Here is a 24,066-nt window from a genome sequence, read left to right as displayed (position 1 = left end):
TATATGCCTTTCCTCAGACACAAGCACATTACAATCAAGTTTTAAGGAGTTGAGTGCAATAAAGTATGACAGTCATTTACAATTAACGTGTCAACTTAATTGTAAATGGACACACATACTCGACTGAGTATGAGGAGTATGGCAAACAATTCTGTCTGAAGAGTGGTATTCTATTATCATAACATTAGCATATAATAATGCCGAATGCAAAGCGAATGAATCTTAATTTTTTCTTGATGTAAAACTAGTTAACGATAATAGTTTCAATACTTCCGTATTGGGACTCATTGTTCAATGGACAGAACATTGCGTTTTGCAATCTCGCAGCAAGCTGCATCTAGAGTGATTTCCATATGTAAGAACCTCACAATATGTAACCCAACTTAATAAGCCATCTAAAGAAATGCATAGAGGAGGCAGGAGATTGTATTCATATCATTTTATAGAGACAAATAGAAATTTCCTCTAAACCCATTTATCTTCTGCGACTATGGGCCTGCGTAACGTTACCAGCGGTGATGCCCTTTTACAGATCAGGAAAAGACTACGATAATACCTATTTTTGTATCTGGTGGAGGAAAATGTACGCGTTCAGCTGTACTTAAACTTACTTTTGGAAAGAGATGAGCATTTTGCTTGAGCTGTAATAAATTTTTTAGACGACTGGAGTTTGGAAGAAAACTTTCCAGTATTGTGTTCTGAATCCTACGCTACCAATACCGGCAACAAACAAGACACCTGTATAATAATCGCAAGCAAGATTGGCAAGGGACTCCTTTTTCTGGCTTGCTAAATTCATATTAATGACATTGTTATATCAGTCTTCTATCAAATGAGCCTTTCACATTGTTTCTTACCAAAGAAATGGGCACAAAGTCTCATAGTACTATTTCGTAAACCTTTATTTTTAAAAAAGTATGACTTATTTCACTCCCTTCTTGCATGTGTGAACAAAGAATTGTTCTCAGTCTATAATTTTAGGTCAAAGATAAAGTGTTTCCTAATATATATGGAATTATGCCCAAGTGCAATACGGAAACATGTTTTGCCAATATTGTGCACACTCCCAGGATAGGACACAATTAACCTTTATTGTTCTAAAGTCAGCTTTCGATGAAATATTATTTGAGCAACTTACTGAATTTGGAATCAGGGGTAATCTTCGGAGTTGGATAAAAAACTACCTATCCAAAAGACGTGCTAATGTCCTATTTAAAGGACTTAAAAGTACAAGAACGGCTGCATTTAAACTAGGCACACCTCAATGTAGTGCATTAATTCCAATGTCTTGTAACATACTTACGCACCTACTTATTCATGACATGCCTGTACAACCCACGGAAACTGTGATGCGTTATGCTGAAGATATTTATATTATGTTACTGTGTATTATGGTACACAGTAACACAAGACTATATGACTACAAAATAGTAGAATGCAGTGTCGTTATTTCTGTTGATAAAACAAGGATTTTATTCTTTATTCTCTTCATCATGATAACTATAATATTAATGGAGTGCCCGTGGATACATATGAGTCTTACAAATATCTTGAAATCGAGATTAATGATGCAAATCTCATCAGCAACCATCCCTAAATTTCTCTTGAACGACTTAAACATCTCGAAACACTTGTGGGTAAATAATTTGGCATTAAAATAAAACATGCTCGAAGCTTTTATATCTTCATACTATCTGTAGTTGATTATTATGTCATATATTGTTAATTTTTCTCCTAAACAATTACAAGGTGTAGTACACAATAATAATATGCACATCCTCCTGGGTTGTCCAAGAACTGCCAGAATTGTTAACATGAAAAAGAATTATGAGAAAATAATTCTTATTACTATGATTTGTGCCAAATTAAAAAAAAATAGTGCAGTTTTATTCAAATTCTCCAGCTCTATTCAAATCAAATTGAGATCTATTTTGAACAACTCTGACAGTTCCCTCAATCCTCCAGAGAAACTCCTTACATTGTTTGGCTCAGTTGTTGTGCCAATAATCTTATGAAACTGAAAGTGTCTCTTAATCCTGATAAAATTTTTAACAATATTCCCCCCTTGGAAATATAGTTATATAACATTTGAAGCGACTGAAAATCATCTTCATAATCTCAAATCGACTGAATTATATGCCTTTACTGAGAGTTTTGTGCAATTGAGCACAGGTAGAATAGGTTGTGCATGTGCAGTATATAGACTTATGTACAGTCTATATACAGTCAGTATATAAACTTATATAGACATCCGACAGCGCTTGGTGTCGGATGTTGCCGACACCGAGCCCAAATATCTATGCCCAAGTTAACCACCGAACGCTGTCTGATGTTGGGTACATAAGACTCACGACTTCCAACATTTTTGTACAGTCAGTGTGGTCAAGTGGTTAAAGAACCAGGTACACCAAGGTGCACAGTGCTCCTGGCTGTCTGGGTTCGTATCCGAGGGTGTGGAGGTTACAGTTACATATTGGCTTGGGGACCATTCAAGTCTGTTTGCATATATATATATATATATATATATATATATATATATATATATATATATATATATATATATATATATATATATATATATATATATATATATATATATATTAGTATATTTTGGTAGCAGTCTTTCCTGTAGACATATATTATTAAATATGACCGAAAAAGTAAGATTAATAATTCTAACACGAATTTTCTCAATCTTTCGTACATTTCGTTTCACTGTTGGAGGTAAATCAAAAATCAATTCTCCAAAATTCATTTTTATTTCTAGTCTGACGCGACACGAGCGCGTTTCGTAAAACTTATTACATTTTCAAAGACTTTAGTTCACAAATACACAACTGAATAGAACTTACGCATCTCCGATTTTATATCTACATTTGAGTGAGGTGGAAGGGGTGATGTGGCATTAACACAAGACAGAACAAGATGTGGTATTATAGGGTATTAATTTCATCAACACAAGACAGAACAAGAGTATTAATAGGGTATTAATTTCATCAACACAAGAAAGAACACGAAACAATGGATATTGAATAGAAGTGTTTGTAGAAAGCCTATTGGTCCATATTTCTTGATGCTTCTATATTGGAGCGGAGTCTTGAGGTGGGTAGAATATAGTTGTGCAATAATTGGCTGTTGATTGCTGGTGTTGACTTCTTGATGTGTAGTGCCTCGCAAACGTCAAGCCGCCTGCTATCGCTGTATCTATCGATGATTTCTGTGTTGTTTACTAGGATTTCTCTGGCGATGGTTTGGTTGTGGGAAGAGATATATATATATATATATATATATATATATATATATATATATATATATATATATATATATATATATATATATATATATATATATCTATATATATATATCTATATATATATATATATATATATATATATATATATATATATCTATATAAATATATATATATATATATATATATATATATATATATCTATATAAATATATATATATATATATATATATATATATATATATATATATATATATATATATATATATAAAACTGAAAACTCACATCCCAAAAGTGACTCGAACCCATACTGCCAGGAGCACTCTGCTGGCGTACAGGATCCCTTAACCGCTCAACCGGACAAGAGGATAAATAAATAATTAGCAAACAAAGAACTCATACTGAATAAAATTACCTATCAGAAGAAAAGAGCTATCAAACAACACTGGTTGTAAAAGAAAACACTTAAGCTTATTTAAAGTTATCAAATCGAATAAACTTTAAAACTTTCACTTTGATAGTAAGAGATAATTAAAGAAATATTAATAAAAATTTACTAATAAAACAAACCAACACTCCTAAACTTACGTGAAGTGATGAAACGAAATGAAACTTGATAATTGGCACATGGATAATCAACACTAATACAGCAATTATAATAATGAGTTTTCACGTACAAAAAATGTATATAAACCTAAGCAAAATAAAAGACAATTGTAAAATACTAGCCAAAAAACTTATGAAAAAATAAATACCAAATAAAACTAAACACTAAAAAAATGTATTGTTCGTCTTAATTAAAGAACTAAAACAATATACAGTATCAACACTTGAAATAAGTAAAAATAAAAAAGACAAATCATGGTAAACTAAAGAATAAAAACGCCAACATGAACTATAAATCAAATTACAAGGCCTACTGTGCATTATACAGTGTTCAATTGAACGGCCAAAAGGTTGCAAATTAATAGAGGCCGCAACTCCCTGATATATAAGGCTTCCTTTATTCTCAAATCCGACTGACCATTTATACAAGTGTCTAGAAGTTTAAAATCAGATTCCAGCAGAGAATTATTCAACTCATGATAAGGATTTCTAATCATCGAGAATGCTGGTTTGGATAACGATAATCCAGTTTAGTTTTATTTGATATTTATGTTTTCGTAAGATTTTTACCCAGTATTTTACAATTGTCTTCTATGTTGCTTGTGTTTTACATACATTTTTTGTAAGTGTGAAGTCATTATTATAATTGCTGTATTAGCGATGATTATCTATGTGTTAATTATCACAATTCATTTCGTTTCATCACTTCACGTAAGTTTAACAGAGTTGGTTTGTTTTATTAGTTAATTTTTATTAATATTTTTTGAATTAGGTTTTATTATCCATGAGACAGTTAAAAAGTTTTATTCGAATTGATCACTATAAGTAAGCTTAATAGATTTGTTTTATAACAAGTGCCGTTTGATATCCCTTTTCTTCTGAATATGTAATTTTATTCAGTATGAGTTCTTTATTTGTTAGTTATTTTATTGTGACTTCTGTTTTTTTTTAGATCTGATGCTGAATACTAGAAGTATTCGAAACGTCATGCTTTTTAAAGTAAAGAATCTGAAACAAGATGTTTATTATATCAATGACTTTTCTATTCATATATATATATATATATATATATATATATATATATATATATATATATATATATATATATATATATATATATATATATATATATATATACACCAAACTATTGTTAACGTGATGGTCTACGGTTCCCGTTGTACATTCTCCACCAAGAAGTAATTTGTCCTATGTACACTAATACGATAATAGAGAACTTTCAGCAACAGCTAGCAAAGTTATATTCCATTACCTGTGGAATCAAAATGAAGAACTTGTATCACTTATTTTTAGATGTTTCTGTAACTTTTCCAGTGAAATGATAGATGTTCAAATATTGGAGAGACCTACGTCAGAGATACTAGACCAACCAATTACATTGAATCACATTATAACCTTGTTGATAAAACTGACATACTTTGTCACAGGTCACTTTCCTTCGAGAAGATATCTGCTCTATCCTCTTTTCTCGAAGTAGATCCTGTAAAATGAATGAACAGGGACGATTACGAGAAAATAAAGGCATTCGTTGAAACGATGACTATTGTCAACGATAACTCAGAAAGAGATCTCTTAATTCAGAACAAGGAGCAGCTGCTGTATCTTCTTAAAGTTGTTGAAACTCAATCTGGTTTCACATTAAAAATAATTATAATAAAATTAATTTTATTAAGTTTGTATTTTTTTTAGTTGGGAGACCGCATTAAAAATAATGCATTAACTGTAGCTCCCTCCTGGCTGGTGTGGATACACTGTTCCATTATAACATCCGGCATATCACTAGCCTGGCGGCACCACTAAATATTATCAAATCATGCTGAAACTTTGCATAATACTTATCAACACGGATAACATATATCAGTGTGTGAAACTATGAAATAAAGTCTCACTTTATTTCATGAAAGCTTTATAAAGTCTTTATGAAATAATCTATTATGATAACGGTAATCAACAACTTAATAACTTTTTTCGAGCTAGGTTGATCACAAAATATGTGCTCAATAGGTCATTCAAAAGACTACAAAATTACCAAAAATCTGAGCATAGTCATTCTTTTGCAACAATGTTGCATTGCGTCTTTGATCCTTTGACAGACAAATAATCACAGATCGTCTTTCAATCGACAAGAAATGGAGCGTCAGAGTGCCTGAATCTCAGTTAACCATTTTATGAATAACCAAACATGATTAATAATTACTTAGACATGTCACTACAGTTCTGGCTATACTCAACAGGTGTATAACAGTGTAAATCACTTTTAGATATTTTATAAAACCCGTAGCTTATTGTTTAAATAGTGATATATATATTTGAGGCATTGTACAGTAGTAATGACAACAGTAGTAGAACAATTAACAGAACACAAATTATAAATAGTAAATATTGAAAAATATTTGTATAAAATTTTTCGATATCAGTTGATACATTATAAAACAGAGGAGACAATTTAAACTAGCAGTAGAATAAGATGTGTAAAATTTGAAAGACAACTAACAAACTAATTATATCACAGTATTAAAGAAATCTGTACAGATCCAGGTGCTAGAAGGGATTAAAGTCATTCTCAACACATATCTCATGTAAAACAAATATGATTTCAATAGGATTTAAAATGTTCAAGAAAACATCTTTTGTGCAATACTTCATCAATAATTCGAAGTATACAAATGGAGTTATTCCTGCTTTTGTTGTTGTACTGACTAGTTGTTTTATTCTATCGTGTAGCCCGGATACACGTTTTAAACATCATCCACTCTTAAGTTGTATTTCCACACAGTCAAGTTGATGTTTCAGGCAAAACTGAAGTGTCAATTGATAAGTAAATACCTTTGAAAAGAGATTATGATGTTTACGGGATGGGTCATTCATATCAGAGAAAAGGATATTATTCGTTTGCGAAATACTTATCCCAGTGACGGTGTTAACAGCAGTCCAGATCTTAGAGAGCACCAGAAAAATTTATAAGTGGGCCTTTGAAGGATATGTTATGCCGCAGATGCTTCTTAAAATAATCTACAGGAATCATTCTGCCTAATAATTTTAGTTTTAGATCTGGATAAAACGAGGCCAGTGAGTTAAATGCCTCTAAATCTACGGGTCATAAGAATTGTATTCAATTTCCTCATAAAAGTGAAAGCTTGACTCTATTATCCTACATCAGCTCATCAGAAGCCTGACCCTAGAAACGGATTTAATTGAACACAATAACAGTTGTCATTACGATTAAACTTTAATACTTAATTATCATGTTGCTGGATGAGGCCGGAGCCAACTGTGTACCGGTGCCTTCAACTGAATGGTTGACCAGATTTGACACCTATTAATTTATTCAGCTAACACGCTCCATATGGGAGTTAATCTAGGAATTGATAACACTGAATGAGTTATCAATTCCACTGATTGAGTTATCAGATTCTGGATGTTAATGACTAATTTTCATCTATTATGAGAAAATTGATAGTTGAGCACTTTGTGGTTGCAAACATTTTTGCATATAACTAAGACTAGGGTTTATTAGAAATGCTGTTGATGATTCCAATGAAACTGCAAGCTAACAGCTGTTATCCTATATGAACTCTTCTTAAGCTTCACCCAGTCCTGTGGGCAGGGCGACGGTCTCGCGTCATGCAGGTCAGCGTTCAATCTCCGACCATCCAATGATTGGGCACCATTCCTTCGCCCGTCCCTTCCCAAATCCGGACCCCATCCCAGTGCTATATAGTCGTAATAACTTGGCGCTTTCCCCTGATAATTACCCCCCCCCCGGGTGCTGCATATATATGTTGTTGTTGTTGTTTTAGATTCGGCTACCCGGAACAAAACGTTCCAAGTAGCACGGGCTATGGTGAGCCCGTTGTGGACTTACCTGGTAGAGGAGCGGGGCTGTAACTCATATTTCTGTAATGGTCTTATTAAGGCTGTGCAAATTGCCTTAAAAGAGCCTTGATTTATGTTTATAAACGTAGTTATAATGTTTGTCAACGTCTCATACACTGCTGATGTTACCCTGTTCATGTACCAAGTCCTCTCCAATAATCAATCGCATTTGAAGTCAAAATCTCCAGCGGACAAAACATGATGTTCTGTATTATAAATCATAGTGGTTCACAAACTCCCACCTTTTCTATGTATTGTGGTCTTCGGTTAGGTTAGGATCTGGCAGTTTAGTACATCATTTGTGAAACGTGACAACACGAGAGGATGGGCTGATTTTGTGTGCTTCTGGAATAAGTGTTGGGATTCAGTATAACACTCAACATATAATATTACTGTTATTCTGGTTACATAGTGTAACGTAACGTAACGCAACGGAATATACAAACATCATTCTTTTGCCCAAATAACATTCCACTCTTATATCATTTTCCCTCTTCGAGGCTTATAGCTACTTTCCCAATTATGATGAAGATACCTCTTGGTTTCCTTTCTTCAATTTCCATCATTATTACCTCAATTACCTTGAATTCTAGTAACCATTTCTTTTGTAACCCAAGTTAACCTCGTCGAATTAGTTGTCTAGATGGCATAACTCAATCAACCTGTGAACTGATACTGAATTATGCTCACCAAAATGGATGTATTTTTGGTTAGTTTCATTGCTTGGGAGTAGCAACTGAAAGCATTAGGAAATTATCTGTAACATTGTACATTATAATTCCAACTGTTATTATATTTAAAGTCTGATTAATAGATTTATGATTAACTACACTCGCTGATGAGCAATACTCGTGGCAGTTTGGTTATTAATAGAGAGTATTTAGGCAAGTAGACCATGGAAATATATGCCCTTACACTGGCCTCTTTATCAAGTTACATTTCACTCCATCTTTGTCTAGTATTTCCTCTAGATTACTGGTTCCCAAACTTGGGACCATAGCCCCCTGAGGGGCCTTTTGTCAATATGTTGGGGACCATAAGTTGAAACAGTATACAGGTTACTGCACTCAAAGAAAGAAAACAACATAATAACAACAATAAATTTATGTTGCTAATTTTTTTTAATATCGACTGTAAGGGGGGCGGGGGCGGTTAAAAGGACGCTCTAAGAAAAAAAGGATGATGACTGTAAAGAGTCTGGGAATTCTGGCTCTAAGTCATTAACCGTTTTATGACAGGTTATGTAGTTATGCATCAGCATTGATTATCTGGGAATGATTCAATATATTTACTCTTGCAGATGATGCTGGCTATTGTATATAACGGATATCTAACAGCACCATCATTCATGGTGCCGCTTCACCATTCATCTGTAAATAATTCCTTAAAATATCTGTGAATGAGCCACTAAATAAAAACATTTCACGGTAAAATTTTAATTTAAAGTTGGGTGTCGGTGTCTGAAAACCAAAAGTTATTTACTTTGTGTCTCTACTTATACATTATGAAAAATTATAACTGAATAGTTAGTTTTGAACGATAAGAGTTTTTAAAAAAATATAACAATATAGTCCTGTAATTTATTGTAATATGAAGTTGTATTCTGCTTTAGAAGGGCTAAATCCAAAGTTATAGCCAGTACCAGTATAAATTTTACATTATTATAAATATTTACACGATTTATTTTCACGTGAAAAATATTTCTAAACAACAACCTGCGGCATTCCCGTCCTCTTAAAAATAACGTCACTTTTGGCTCGTATGCGCGGCACTATGGCCAAATCTGGACGTAATTTGAAATGAAATCGACTGACAAAAGTGACGTACTGTCCCGTTTTCTGTTTGAGTCGTCCTGCCTACTCGGTAAGGTTAGAAGAGGAAACTTTCAATTAACGTTTTTAATAACGTTTTGAAACTTTATGAGAATTTCCTGCCCACCTAACCTATCAGAGGACCCTTAACTTACTTTTGTTGAAAAAAAAATCCCAAATTTATTTTCATTTTTTTTTTCATTTCCAAATTACGTCCACTTTCGGCCATACGGGCAAACGGCCGAAAGCGACGTTATTTTTAAGAGGACAGGTTGCACAAGATAGAGACTTGTGGGTTTGGTATAATTTGATTCTGAAATCAGATTTTGAACAGGGATCTTTTTAAATAATTTCAACAATACTGTACCCAAATATACTTGAGGATTATTTTGATTAAATTTTGACACATTAAGCTATTATTTAATTCCAAAAATAATTGTATATTGTACTTTTCCAAAGAACATTAAATTTGATTTGAAAATCCAGGCAAATATTTAAAGGATTTTCATTAAACTTGACTATAATCCGTTCAACAATACTTCTTTCTATTACTGATTTATAAGAGGTTAAAATTTTACAATGTTACAATCAGGCGAGGGGACTTTATTCCTTATGCCTATATACGGTGTGTTTCATCTCTACTGCGTATATAGTATGGTTCATCCCTCATGCTTATATACGGTGTGTTTCATCTCTCAGGCGTATATATAGCGTGCGTCTTCTCTCAGGCGTATAACTAAGTAACCATTGCTAATGCTGTTTGTGTTGTTTAATGCTGAATCGAAATCCATATCCTTTTCCCCATATATACACTCTTCATAACCCTCCAAAATGCATGTACAAGCTGGTGGGTTCTGTATTACTATTCAAATACTTTCTCGAAAACTATTGACCCAATAGCTACTATGGATGGAATGTATCAACTAGGGATTGTTGTATTCCCTAAGAGATTTCAGTTTTTCTTCTATTGAAGTTCACAAGGCCTTAATAAAATTTAAATAGTGAACAGAAAGTTATCTTAGCCTATTCTAGGTCTAAGTGAATAACATTTGGCCAACATATGCAATCTTAGCCCCAATTTAGTAGTTATATGTACAATTCTAAGTTCAGGAAGTCTGAATTGTTTGTTTTTCGTTCTCGGACGCTACATGCTACACAATGAATAGTACGAAACGCTGACTTTTTGCTTGCAACACTTCATATTATATATTTCCATCCATAGTTACTATATGTACTCTCAGTTTTGGATGACAGGTTGTAATAACCTTTCTAAATTTTTAAAAACAAAATAAATGTTGAAACCCTTTAAAATCTGAAAAATATTTGCCATACTATTGGTAAATGAAAGTCATAATATATTATTGTGAACTGTTACTGTTGAGTTAGAATTACGATTGGTTTGTGTTTGATTATGATATTAACAGTGAAACAGTCCGATTGTTGATACTCAATTCGTTCATCCTAACAGAGAATCATCTGGTGACCTATTGTGTTCTTATATTAATTCTCCATCTTCATTAAATTCCATGATACTTCTCAATTTCTCTTATCCACGTTAATTTTAATGATGTACACTGATTTGTTTAAATTAACGTTAATTTAAATGTTAATTATTAAAATCATGTTACGGCAGATTCAAAATTTTCCCAACAAGCTTTTTTTTATCGTTGACTGTTTTTTCAACACGCTCCATCTCGTCTTGATGGCATCTTAGCTGTGTTGTCACAACACTTGTCTTGATGGCATCTTAGCTGTGTTGTCACAACACTTGTCTTGATGGCATCTTAGCTGTGTTGTCACAACACTTGTCTTGATGCCATCTTAGCTGTGTTGACAACAATTGTCTTGATGGTATCTTAGCTGTGTTCACACAACACTTGTCTTGATGGTATCTTAGCTGTGTTCACACAACACTTGTCTTGATGGTATCTTAGCTGTGTTCACACAACACTTGTCTTGATGGTATCTTAGCTGTGTTCACACAACACTTGTCTTGTTGCCATCCTTAGCTGTGTTGACAACAATTGTCTTGATGGCATCTTAGATGTGTTGACAACAATTGCCTTGATGCCATCTTAGCTGTGTTGACAACAATTGTCTTGATGGCATCTTAGATGTGTTGACAACAATTGCCTTGATGCCATCTTAGCTGTGTTGACACAAGAATTGTCTTGATGGCATCTTAGATGTGTTGACAACTCTTTTAGATGAGGTGGAACGTACTTGGAAAAAAGTATTGATTACTACAAAAACGTAAATGAATGCACTCACTTAGAGTAAGCTAAATGTAGAATATTTATCATCTGATTTACTATTTGTCTCGTTATTTCAATTAATTATATTTCATTAGAGAATCTTATAAAATGTTCATGGTAAATCCTGTGCATGTTATTAATGGCTCACTTCCCGACTTTCCTCCAACAGGGCATTCTTTCATCGTTATCTTTTTCTTTGTCTCGTTCTCCTTCCTTCAGCTTCCTTCCCGGTAACCCCTTATCCCCCGGGGCTGCCTTGACCAGTGTTCTTCTACAGAGTGGCGCGTCAGGATGTGTCGCTCCAGGGAAACATCCACTGTCAGGCCACGCCCATCGCCAGGTCCTCGGGCCCTATCAAGAGCTACATCCTGTGGGAGGGACTCGACTCGAGGGCGGCCTGCTGACCCTGTATGTGGTCGTCAGCCCATGTCCGACCAGGAGGGTGTTTGTGTGAGTGAAAGTGTCTGTAGCACAGGTATGGACCCTCTAAGATCGCTGCCTCCTATGATGCCACCTACTTCCAACGCCTTAGTGCTTCCCCCAGGCGTCTCGCTGCTACAGTCTGGTGTCGGACTTCCAGGCCTTGGTGTCGGTGGGGGAGTAGGTATGGGCGGCATGATGGGACTCGGGAGCGGTCCTAGTCTAACTTCTTCGGTAAGCATCGACCTTCCCGAACCAACAGTGATATCGGCAGAAGAGGCCGCCTCAGGGGTTCAGATGGGCATCAAGGTCCGAGGGCTGGACCTCATGCGCTACGGCAGACTTGAAGATGGTGTATACAAATGCAGTGAGTGTGAACGAATCCAAATCCCGAAGACCTTCAAGACATCGTACTCATTCCAACGACATGCTTACCTGTACCACGAAGGCCGACCCAAACGCTTTCCTTGTCCCGTGTGTGGGAAAGAGTTCTCCAGGCCAGATAAAAGGAAGAGTCACCTGAAGGAGAAACACGGACTCTTTCAACCCGATCCCTCTGATCAGTCAGAGTTTCCAACTTCCTTATAGCGACGGCAGACGGCTAGGCCTTCTTGGGAACACTGGGCAGGGTTTGGGCATTTCATGGGCATAGACGGCTTAATCTAAATATTCTAAATTACACTCACTCTGTTCGTGAGACATGCTTTCATTAAAGATTTCTTAAAGGAATTAACTTCCTCTCTCTTTTTAAACGTTTAAAATTACTTTTTACTAACCAATATGACCAAAGCGAAGAAATGTGGATATGAAATTGGCTCTGTATAACCCAATTTTCATAATCAATAATATTTAAACTATCATTCAGTAATTCAATAATTAAACAGAGCAACTGATTTGTAGTTGCTAAATATATATTTAATGTTTCTTGCCATTACTGTTGTGTAATGATACATAAGCAACATATTTCATATGAAGTTTGGAGTACATAATTTATATACCTGATACCTGATAGGCACTCTGCGGTACAAAGCAGTTTACATGTTTAGAAAACTATACAAAGGCACATAAAACTGTAGTTAGTCTTAGAGAAGCTGCAACACCTGCTCCACGCTGGCCTAGTCCCTAGCCAACCCTGACAATTTCACCCTGCGAATGAGTTTAGTTTCTTATCCTCGATACATATGCTTTCGAGACCTCCTTCCTTCCCCACACACACAAACAACGTTCGGAGGTAGTAGTCCTCTAAGAGCGCCCCGGGTTCGATTCCCGGCGAGGCAGAAACTAATGGGTGTTTTTTTTTCACCTGATGGACCTGTTCATCTTGCTGTAAATTTGTACCTGACAGTTGACAGCTTCTACGGGCTGCATCCTAACGATGTGTGCGTGTGTGTGTACTAGAGAAATATACGCAGTAATATAACGTGTAATTTAGTACAACGTAAATTTTAGGGTTGGTGAATGTTAATCTTTTTGTCTGATAACCTGTTCACTTGAGACAATTAAGCAAGTCCCAGCTCTGTCTGGGTACAAGTGACAGGATGAAAAACTCACCGGGTTTTCTTCCTATTGGTGGGTGCCGTACATTCTGCTATAGCGGTATGTTCACTCACAGGATGAGTGGCGCTGCCCAGTAAACTCGCCCTTCGAGGCAAATAAAATATGGCAGAGAAAAACTAGGTGCGAGTCAATACATTATTCAACCGACGGTCAGAAGGGCGAGTCCAAAAGCAGACAGCTCGATGCTACAGGCACATATAGTAAATATGCATTATAAATACACATATACACAAATGAAATGCACTAGGTAGTGATTTGGCGGAGGAAGACTCAACAAATAGTTTAAAATGAAGCTATGATAGAGCCCAATTGGCTCTCTCATAGCTACATGGGAGCCCCATCATCGTTCTCCCCATTAACGCCACCTACATCTCCCGATCACATACGCACGCTATCCATACCTTAGACTCTTCCCTCCTTTTCCCACATTATCCCAGACTCTCCTTGTTTCCCTATTCCTGGCCCCTCCCTGCCCTCCCCATCCCATAACCATGCTTCCACCCTTGTCCTGTCCACCCAGGCGCTAGTCAGCTTCTTGAGGGGTTGCATCCTAGAAGGGTCAAAATTCGACCCTTGGGGGAGGGGGGGGGGTCCTCGATAAAAGCCTAACATGTACTGTATGTATAAACTGGCTTACTGTCCCCCGACACAATGAATTATTATTATTATTATCATTAAAAAATATTTTGAGACAATACAGTTAAGGCAGGCATCTGGGAATCACCAGAACGCGAGTTCAAATCACCCCAATGCCTCAAAATTATTTTCATTGATATATCACACCGTTGTAATATCATTGCTATCTAAGTGGAACTAATACAGTGAAAATATACAGGCGCCACAGGAACTGTGATGAGGATTCGAACCTATAACCTGGATATTCCCAGACGCACGCTCTATTGCTCTAAACCACTAGGCCAGTTACAACTTTGGGTTCTCGTGAACCCAAGAAGGTTCCCACGAGAACCCTCATGGATTCTCGTGAGACATCTCTCTCTCTCTCTCTCTCTCTCTCTCTCTCTCTCTCTCTCTCTCTCTCTCTCTCTCTCTCTCTCTCTCTCTCTCTCTCTCTCTCTCTCTCTCTCTCTATATATATATATATATATGTATACACACACACACTTAGTAATCACATCATTCTTGATGTGAAATTTTGATATAAACTGAATTTCGATTATTTAGTACGAAAAGTTTTGATCCCTGCTAAGCAGCCTTTCATAATACTGTATATAAAGTCGGCCTCGAATAACGCAGTTTTACTGATAATTTCGACTTAATACAATAAATAAGTAAAACGATTCCACAGGAATAATGACGTTGACTCATCTTTTTTATCTTTCAAAGTTTATTATTAATTTTTTTTGATGTCACTTGTGTGTATTACAAAACTGCGCAACTTTTGGGGCTCTGAAAAACGCTGGCCAAGACAAGAGTTTCTATAATGATGTTGGGAATATGAGATTTGATCAAGCAGCTTGATGCAGCATCCAGGGGTAGAAATACAGCTAATTTACACGCCGCTAGAAACATGTAAACATTTATGCACAAAATGTCAACAGAACTTTAATAAATACTTAGCAGAATGAGACTAATTATTGTATCGATCAGCGTAATATATATTTGCTGGCTGAAGGAAGTTGCTACTTAAGAACATCAACTTCCGAAATGCTCAAGTTGGATGTTGTCTCTCTGTCTCTCTTCAGCTGATGGGTGATTGTATTGTGAATTCTGTGCAACAATATATTTTTATGCTGGCTTGGGCACTGACAAATCTTATGATGGCATTAAAATAGACAATTCAACGCATTATGCACAATGCAACGCTGTATAATGTATAACATTATGCAACGTATATTTGTGTGGATTGGTCATCCGATAATACCACGCTGTTATTCTAGTGGACTTAACATTGAAGGTTTGAGAATATAATTCACATCAGAGCATGTATATTAATGTTAATGTATGCAAACTGTAAACTACAAAGAGTGACTGCATGAGGTTATGTCTTGCGTTTAATATCGTTAACATATTCAGATAATTCATGCAATATTTCCCAGATGAATTTCCTCTTATGTTCAATACCTGTATAACACGCATAACGATAATGTATATTGTTTAACAATGAATGTTAAACCCTTTTAACCAAAGATTGTACCCGGTACTTTCCTTAATCATTAAATATATAACTGGCTAAATGAAAATGTATTCAGTCTTTACCTGCAATTTCATGTTACCTACATCAGAACACGAATGCCAAGGATAGTCTGACATAACAAATGAGCAATGCTCAATTGTTGCGAGGAAGGTAGTTGATGTGCGTTGAGTGCATGTATTTACAAGAATTTTAAGTATTTCCTAAGCACCGACTTTCACTATCAACGGTCATTCTTCCTGTGCTGCAGCTTTATATCATTCATTTTGGAGGCCATGTTAATGCCATAGCATCTTTAACCCCACCTCACACTTTCGGGTCATATCTGTATATCGGCACCCTTTTAAAATACTCAGAGCAATGTCTGTGTCCCAGCACTCCCTCACTATTCGAAGCAATGTGTTTATTCCAGCACCATTTCACATTATCAGTATGTCTGTGTCCCAGCGCCACCTCACACTGTCAGTGGTCATGTCTGTGTCCCAGCTCCATCTCACACTGTCAGTAGTCATGTCTGTGTCCCAGCTCCATCTCACACAGTCAGTGGTCATGTCTGTGTCCCAGCTTCACCTCACACTGTCAGTGGTCATGTCTGTGTCCCAGCTCCATCTCACACTGTCAGTGATCATGTCTGTGTCCCAGCTCCACCTCACACTGTCAGTGGTCATGTCTGTGTCCCAGCTCCATCTCACACTGTCAGTAGTCATGTCTGTGTCCCAGCTCCATCTCACACAGTCAGTGGTCATGTCTGTGTCCCAGCTTCACCTCACACTGTCAGTGGTCATGTCTGTGTCCCAGCTCCATCTCACACTGTCAGTGATCATGTCTGTGTCCCAGCTCCACCTCACACTGTCAGTAGTCATGTCTGTGTCCCAGCTTCACCTAACACTGTCAGTGGTCATGTCTGTGTCCCAGCTTCACCTAACACTGTCAGAGGTCATGTCTGTGTCCCAGCTTCACCTCACACTGTCAGTGGTCATGTCTGTGTCCCAGCTTCACCTCACACTGTCGGTGGTCATGTCTGTGTCCCAACTTCACCTCACACTGTCAGTGGTCATGTCTGTGTCCCAGCTTCACCTCACACTGTCAGTGGTCATGTCTGTGTCCCAGCGCCACCTCACACTGTCAGTGATCATGTCTGTGTCCCAGCTTCACCTAACACTGTCAGTGGTCATGTCTGTGTCCCAGCTTCACCTCACACTGTCGGTGGTCATGTCTGTGTCCCAGCTTCACCTCACACTGTCAGTGGTCATGTCTGTGTCCCAGCTTCACCTCACACTGTCAGTGGTCATGTCTGTGTCCCTTCTTCACCTAACACTGTCAGTGGTCATGTCTGTGTCCCAGCTCCACCTCACAATGTCTGTGGCCATGATTGTAAAAAAAAAGCTATACATGCTCAGTCTATTGAGTTTTACCACAATGATTCACTTTAATCTATGTAACGTCTGATCAGCTAATGAGGAATGTGTTTGACGGGAGTCCGCAGTGCTTGAGTTATCGAGGGATGACTGGAGTACATTTGACCAGCAATAATACCCGATCTTATTTTTGTTACATTAATGGACAAATAAAGAAATGTTCATTGACCTCATTGTCTGGTTGCCAAATTTCTCCCATCCGTCTATGGTCTGACTCTTAATATATGGTAGGCTTAAAACCTATGTCGTGGACGCATTTAATCCTGTGCTCAATGAGATTATAAGTCTTTATTCTCCATATATTATATAATTTATAATTCCTTGTGATACCGTTCTGTGCAGTAACCAAGTGTTTCTTTACAGATAATTGAACCTGACATCAAGTGCTTCTCTGCATACTTGAAATATTTCCTGTTGTTTACATTTTATATACACTAAATACTGTGGCGTTATTGTGTTTTTAGCAATTTGATGTAATTCAAATGAAACATTTACTGTGCTGTTGTTTATATATATATGTATATGTGATTTTGAAAATAAAAATATGTCAATTATTGCAGTACAACAATGTGTTCGGAAATTTACTAAAATATTAAATCCTCTTTCTGACTTCCTGAAAAATTGCTGATGATGAACATTTCTCTGCTGAAGATGAACATTTCCCAGCTGAGGATGAACATTTCCCAGCTGAGGATGAACATTTCTCTGCTGAGGATGAACATTTCCCAGCTGAGGATGAACATTTCCCAGCTGAGGATGAACATTTCCCAGCTGAAGATGAACGTTTCCCAGCTGAGGATGAACATTTCCCAGCTGAGGATGAACATTTCCCAGCTGAGGATTAACTTTTCCCTGTTGAGGATGAACATTTCCCTGCTGAGGATGAACATTTCCCAGCTGAGGATGAACATTTCCCAGCTGAGGATGAACATTTCCCAGCTGAGGATGAACATTTCCCAGCTGAGGATGAACATTTCCCAGCTGAGGATGAACATTTCCCAGCTGAGGATGAACATTTCCCAGCTGAGGATGAACATTTCCCAGCTGAGTATGAACATTTCCCAGCTGAGGATGAACATTTCCCAGCTGAGGATGAACGTTTCCCAGCTGAGGATGAACATTTCCCAGCTGAGGATGAACATTTCCCAGCTGAGGATGAACATTTCCCAGCTTAGGATGAACGTTTCCCAGCTGAGGATGAACATTTCCCAGCTGAGGATGAACATTTCCCAGCTGAGGATGAACATTTCCCTGCTGAGGATGAACATTTCCCAGCTGAGGATGAACATTTCTCAGCTGAGGATGAACATTTCCCAGCTGAGGATGAACATTTTCCAGCTGAGGATGAACATTTCCCAGCTGAGGATGAACATTTCCCAGCTGAGGATGAACATTTCTCAGCTGCGGATGAACATTTTCCAGCTGAGGATGAACATTTCTCAGCTGAGGATGAACATTTCTCAGCTGAGGATGAACATTTCCCAGCTGATAAATGAACTTTACTTAGATCAGGAAGAACAGTCCTCAGCTGGTTACCTCAAGGTAACTCAAGGCTGATGTAAAAATTTGGGAGAACTTCTATCATTTGATATTCTCATCAGTCCACCTCAGTGGGAGGACTCTGGGATACACGAGGACAGTCCACCTTAGTGGGAGGACTCTGGGATACACGAGGACAGTCCTCCTTAGTGGGAGGACTCTGGGATACACGAGGACAGTCCACCTTAGTGGGAAGACTCTGGGATACACGAGGACAGTCCACCCTAGTGGGAGGAATCTGGGATCCTCGAGGACAGTCCACCTTAGTGGGAGGACTCTGGGATACACGAGGACTGTCCACCTTAGTGGGAGGACTCTGGGATACACGAGGACAGGCCACCTTAGTGGGAGGACTCTGGGATACACGAGGACAGTCCACCTTAGTGGGAGGACTCTGGGATACACGAGGACAGGCCACCTTAGTGGGAGGACTCTGGGATACACGAGGACAGGCCACCTTAGTGGGAGGACTCTGGGATACACGAGGACAGTCCATCTTAGTTGGAGGACTCTGGGATACATGAGGACAGTCCACTGTTACATCTAGAAAGGACACCTTCCCCATCACTCTTCATCTCGTAAGTGAAACTTAACACCGAATTTTGCTCGAATGCCTCCTTCAACTGCTGCAAACGTCTGACATCAGGTATCTGCATAAAAATGTCGTCAACGTACCGGCAGTATATGGCTGGTTTCAAGTCCATGTCAACTAAGACCCCTCCTCTATGGTACCTATGTAGAATTTCGCAAATAGGACACATAGGGGAGAACAAAGGGCAACCCCATCTACTTGTTTATACTTGTGCCCATCGGGATTCAAGAAGGGGGGCTTCTTTAGTGCAGGGTTCAAGTAACTTCCTCAGTATGCTCTCTGGTATGTCTACAGGGGGTACAAGCTGGATCACGATACACTCTGTCCAGAGTGTATCGGGACAGATCTGGCCAACCGCCTGATTTTCCACAGTGCAGGCCATGCAGTCCATATTTGTCTGCCTCTGCCTCGCCGCAAATACACCAATGAACAGTGTGGATAGGGGCAGAAAGGTGAAAAGCAACTGCAGATCAAGACGTGTGCCTGTCGCAGATATAGAGACTGCCAAAAGAAAGTCCCGTGCCTGTGGGGCCTTGCACAGCTGTTAGGTGTGCCTGAACACTGGGGGTTGTTGCTGGCTCTAGCAAAGCTGTGGCTTCTTTGTCTAAAATGGGGCTGTCTTAGCTGGATAATTTCTTGGCTTTCAACATGGTTGGTCTGAGTGCTGGGTCTGCCATCGTATCCCATTTTGTGTCGCATTCCCTGTAGTGGGAGTCCTGTATCGGTGGTCAACTTGGGCATAGATATTTCATCAAATTACCTCACTTTGTGGGGCTACGAGAGCAACATAAATGCGAACAAGCGTGAATGGTCCCAATATGCAAAGGAAAACTCCACACCCCAGACGGATTCGAAACCAGACAGCCAGGAGCACTATGCACCTTGGCATACCTGGTACCTAAACCGCTAGACCACACTGACTGTTCTGTTCGAAAGAATATTTATGCCCATCCAGTGCTTTCGGATCTTAGATAAATAGTCTCACCACTACCAAGATTTTTGTAGTCAGTGCGGTCTAGCGGTTACGGTACAAGGTATATATATATATATATATATATATATATATATATATATATATATATATATATATATATATATATATATATGTATGTATATATATATATATATATATATATATATATATATATATATATATATATATATATATATATATATATATATATATATATATACATATATATATATACATATATATATATACATATATATATATATATATATATATATATATATATATATATATATATATATATATATATATGTATATATGTATATATATACATATATATATATATATATATATATATATATATATATATATATATATATATGTATATATGTATATGTATATATGTATATATATACATATATATATATATATATGTATATATATATATGTATATATATACATATATATATATATATGTATATATATATATATATATATATATTTATATATACATATATATACATATATATATATATATATATATATATATATATATATATATATATATATATATATATATATATATATATATATCTCACAAAACATACTCCTGGCAGTATGGGTTCGAGTCACTTCTGGGGTGTGAGTTTTCAGTTGTATATAGTCCAGGGGACCATTCAGGCTTGTTTGCATTTGTGTTCCACACGTTTGCCCCAAAGAATGAGGTGATTTGATAAAATACCATGCCCAAGATTACCAACCGATGGAAATAGCCTCGGCTACCATCCTCTTTTGTCCGGTCGTGTTGGTCGAGCGGTTAAGGGATCCTGTACGCCAGCAGAGTGCTCCTGGCTGTATGGGTTCGAGTCACTTCTGGCGTGTGAGTTTTCAGTTTTATATATATATATATATATATATATATATATATATATATATATAAATATTCATTATTACTGATGGAGTTGGTATCTCTTACTTTTCTTGGTAAAACCTACATGTACTGAATATGTAAGTTTTACATCACTTACCCCAGACCCACTCATGTGCGTCTGGCGCTGGTGGCTGAAGGGACAGCCCACTGGATACGTAGTCCTGTGGACCGGGGTTTGATTCCCGGCGCCGGCGGAAACAGATAGGCAGAGTTTCTGTACCAGCCTCTTATGCGGTACTGTGTCGAAGGCTTTCCGACAATCCTAGGAAATGCAGTCTGCCCAGCCTTCTCTTTCTTGCTTAATCTTTGTTACCTGGTCGTAGAGTTCTATCAAGCCTGTAAGGCAAGATTTACCCTCCCTGAACCCATGTTGGCGATTTGTCGCGAAGTCCCTTCTCTCCAGATGTGTTACTAGGTTTTTTCTCACGATCTTCTCCAGCACCTTGCATGGTATACAAGTCAAGGACACTGGCCTGTAGCTCAGTGCCTTTTGCCTGTCGCCCTTTTTGTATATTGGGACCACATTCGCCGTCTTCCATATTTTTGTTAGGTCTCCCGTCTCCAGTGACTTACTATACACTATGGAGAGTGGCAAGCAAAGTGCCTCTGCACACTCTTTCAGTACCCATGGCGAGATCCCATCTAGACCAACAGCCTTTCTAACATCCAGATCTAGCAGGTGTCTCTTGACCGCCTCTCTCGTAATTTCGAACCCTTCCAAGGCCGCCTGGTTTACTTCCCTTTCTCCTAGCACAGTGACCTCACCTTGTTCTATTGTGAAGACCTCCTGGAAAATCTTGTTGAGTTCTTCACACACCTCTTTGTCATTCTCTGTATACCTGTCTTCGCCTGTTCTAAGTTTCATTACCTGTTCTTTCACTGCTGTTTTCCTCCTGATGTGACTGTGGAGTAGCTTTGGTTCGGTCTTGGCTTTGTTTGCTATATAATTTTCATAATTTTTCTCTGCTTCTCTTCTTACCCTAACAAACTCATTCCTGGTTTTCTGGTATCTCTCTCTGCTTTCTGGTGTTCTGTTATTCCGGAAGTTTCTTTACGCCCTTTTGTTTTGTCCCTTTGCTTCCATACATGCCCTATTATACCATGGATTCTTCTTTTGCTTCTAGGATCATCCATTTGGGCCGGGATGAACCTGTTTACTGCCACCTGACACTTTTGGGTGACATAGTCCATCATATCTTGTACAGACTTAGCTCTGAGGTCTGTGTCCTAAGCTATTTCCCTTAGAAAACTTCTCTTCTCCTCATAATTCTCTTATCGGTAAGCAAGCCTTTTGTTTCCTAATTCTTTTTTGGGGAGATAATTCCTAGCTCTACCACATACTCAAAATTCAATACACTGTGATCACTCATTCCCAAGAGTGCTTCCATCTTAACTTCCCTTATATCCTACTCATTTAGGGTAAACATCAGATCAAGCATGGCTGGTTCATCTTCTCCTCTCATTCTTGTTGGTTCCTTGATGTGCAGGCTTAGAAAGGGTCTTGTTGCCACGTCCAGTAGCTTAGCTCTCCATGTGTCTGGTCCTCCATGCGGGTCTCTGTTCTCCCAATCTATCTTCCCGTGGTTGAAATCTCTCATAATTAGTAGTCCAGATTCATTCCTGCTAGCAACAGAAGCTGCTCTCTCTATTATGTTAATGGTGGCCATGTGGTTTCTATCATATTCCTGTCTGGGTCTTCTGACATTTGGTGGGGGATTATATATGACTACGACTATAATTTTTTGTCCTCCAGTTGTTATGGTACCTGTTATGTATTCATGGAAACATTCACTGCCCTGAATAACCACCTCCTCAAAATCCCAGCCTTTTCTTACGAGCAGAGCTACATCACTACCTCCTCTTCTTTCTCTCTCTTCCCTAATAACATAATAGTCCTGAGGGAACACTGCATTTGTTATGGTTTTCGTTAGCTTTGTTCCTGTGAGTGCTATTATTTCTGGGTTTTCTTCTAGTACCCATTCTCCAAGTTCATTTGCTTTATTTATAATTCCATCTATATTAGTGTACATTTCCTTGAGGCTCACTTTCTTTTGTCCCTTCTCAAATCGCCTCCTTGGTGAGTGTTCTGCTGGTGGGGGAAGCTGTTCCATGGGTGTGAGGATTTGTGAGGTGGATAACAGGGTCTCAGAGGATACTGGGGTGAGGGGTGGGGGGGGAAGGGAGAGAATGGGATGAAGGGGAGGGAGGACAGGAAGGAAAAGGGGGAGGAGGGGAGGGGTAGCAGGGTGGGAATGGTGTGTGGGGGGAGGGGAATTTGGCTGAGCATTTGAGTGGGGGTAGGGAGGGTTTGGGGTAGGGGGGTTTTCTATGCAAAAGAGGGTGGTGAGGTTACCCTCCCCTCTGGTGTTACTGGGTAGCTGGTTGTGGGTTTCCCCCCTCACAACTGGGGATGTTGTGTTGGGGGCTGTGATTTCCTGGTTTTCCCCTCTCGCCCTGAGCTTCCTCTTTGCTTCTACTGCCATGGCTCTCTCCTCCCTCGTCATGTCACTCTGGAGGAATACTTTTTTTAATTCTCCCACATATTGCAGGTGGTTCTTCCTTGTTAGAATCTTCTCCTTTGTGTTCTCGTTTGCAAACACTACCTTTAACACACGGCCTTGGTCTTTGTTGTACCAGCCTAGCCTGAAAACCTCAATGCTATGCTCAGCCC

The 24,066-nt window shown here is 38.1% G+C and overlaps 1 protein-coding gene across 2 annotated transcripts in view; it reads left to right on the top strand.

The window, feature by feature from the left end:
* Positions 1-24,066, top strand: part of LOC123756164 (protein tramtrack, alpha isoform) — a 269,736-nt gene that overhangs the window by 198,513 nt on the left and 47,157 nt on the right. The window contains exon 6 of one of the 2 annotated variants that reach the window (XM_045739237.2): positions 12,094-13,616. The exons of the other annotated variant lie outside the window; for it this stretch is intronic. Within the exon in view, the coding sequence (XP_045595193.1) occupies positions 12,094-12,824 (731 nt within the window). The 3' untranslated portion in view covers positions 12,825-13,616. Of the gene's footprint in view, positions 1-12,093; positions 13,617-24,066 lie in introns of those variants that run through there. 2 annotated transcript variants of the gene reach the window in all.

This window comes from Procambarus clarkii, chromosome 36 (genome assembly GCF_040958095.1).
Source record: "Procambarus clarkii isolate CNS0578487 chromosome 36, FALCON_Pclarkii_2.0, whole genome shotgun sequence".
NCBI lineage: Eukaryota > Metazoa > Arthropoda > Malacostraca > Decapoda > Cambaridae > Procambarus > Procambarus clarkii.
The sequence above is the reverse complement of the archived record's forward strand: the minus strand, read 5'-3'. Positions and strand labels throughout refer to the sequence as shown.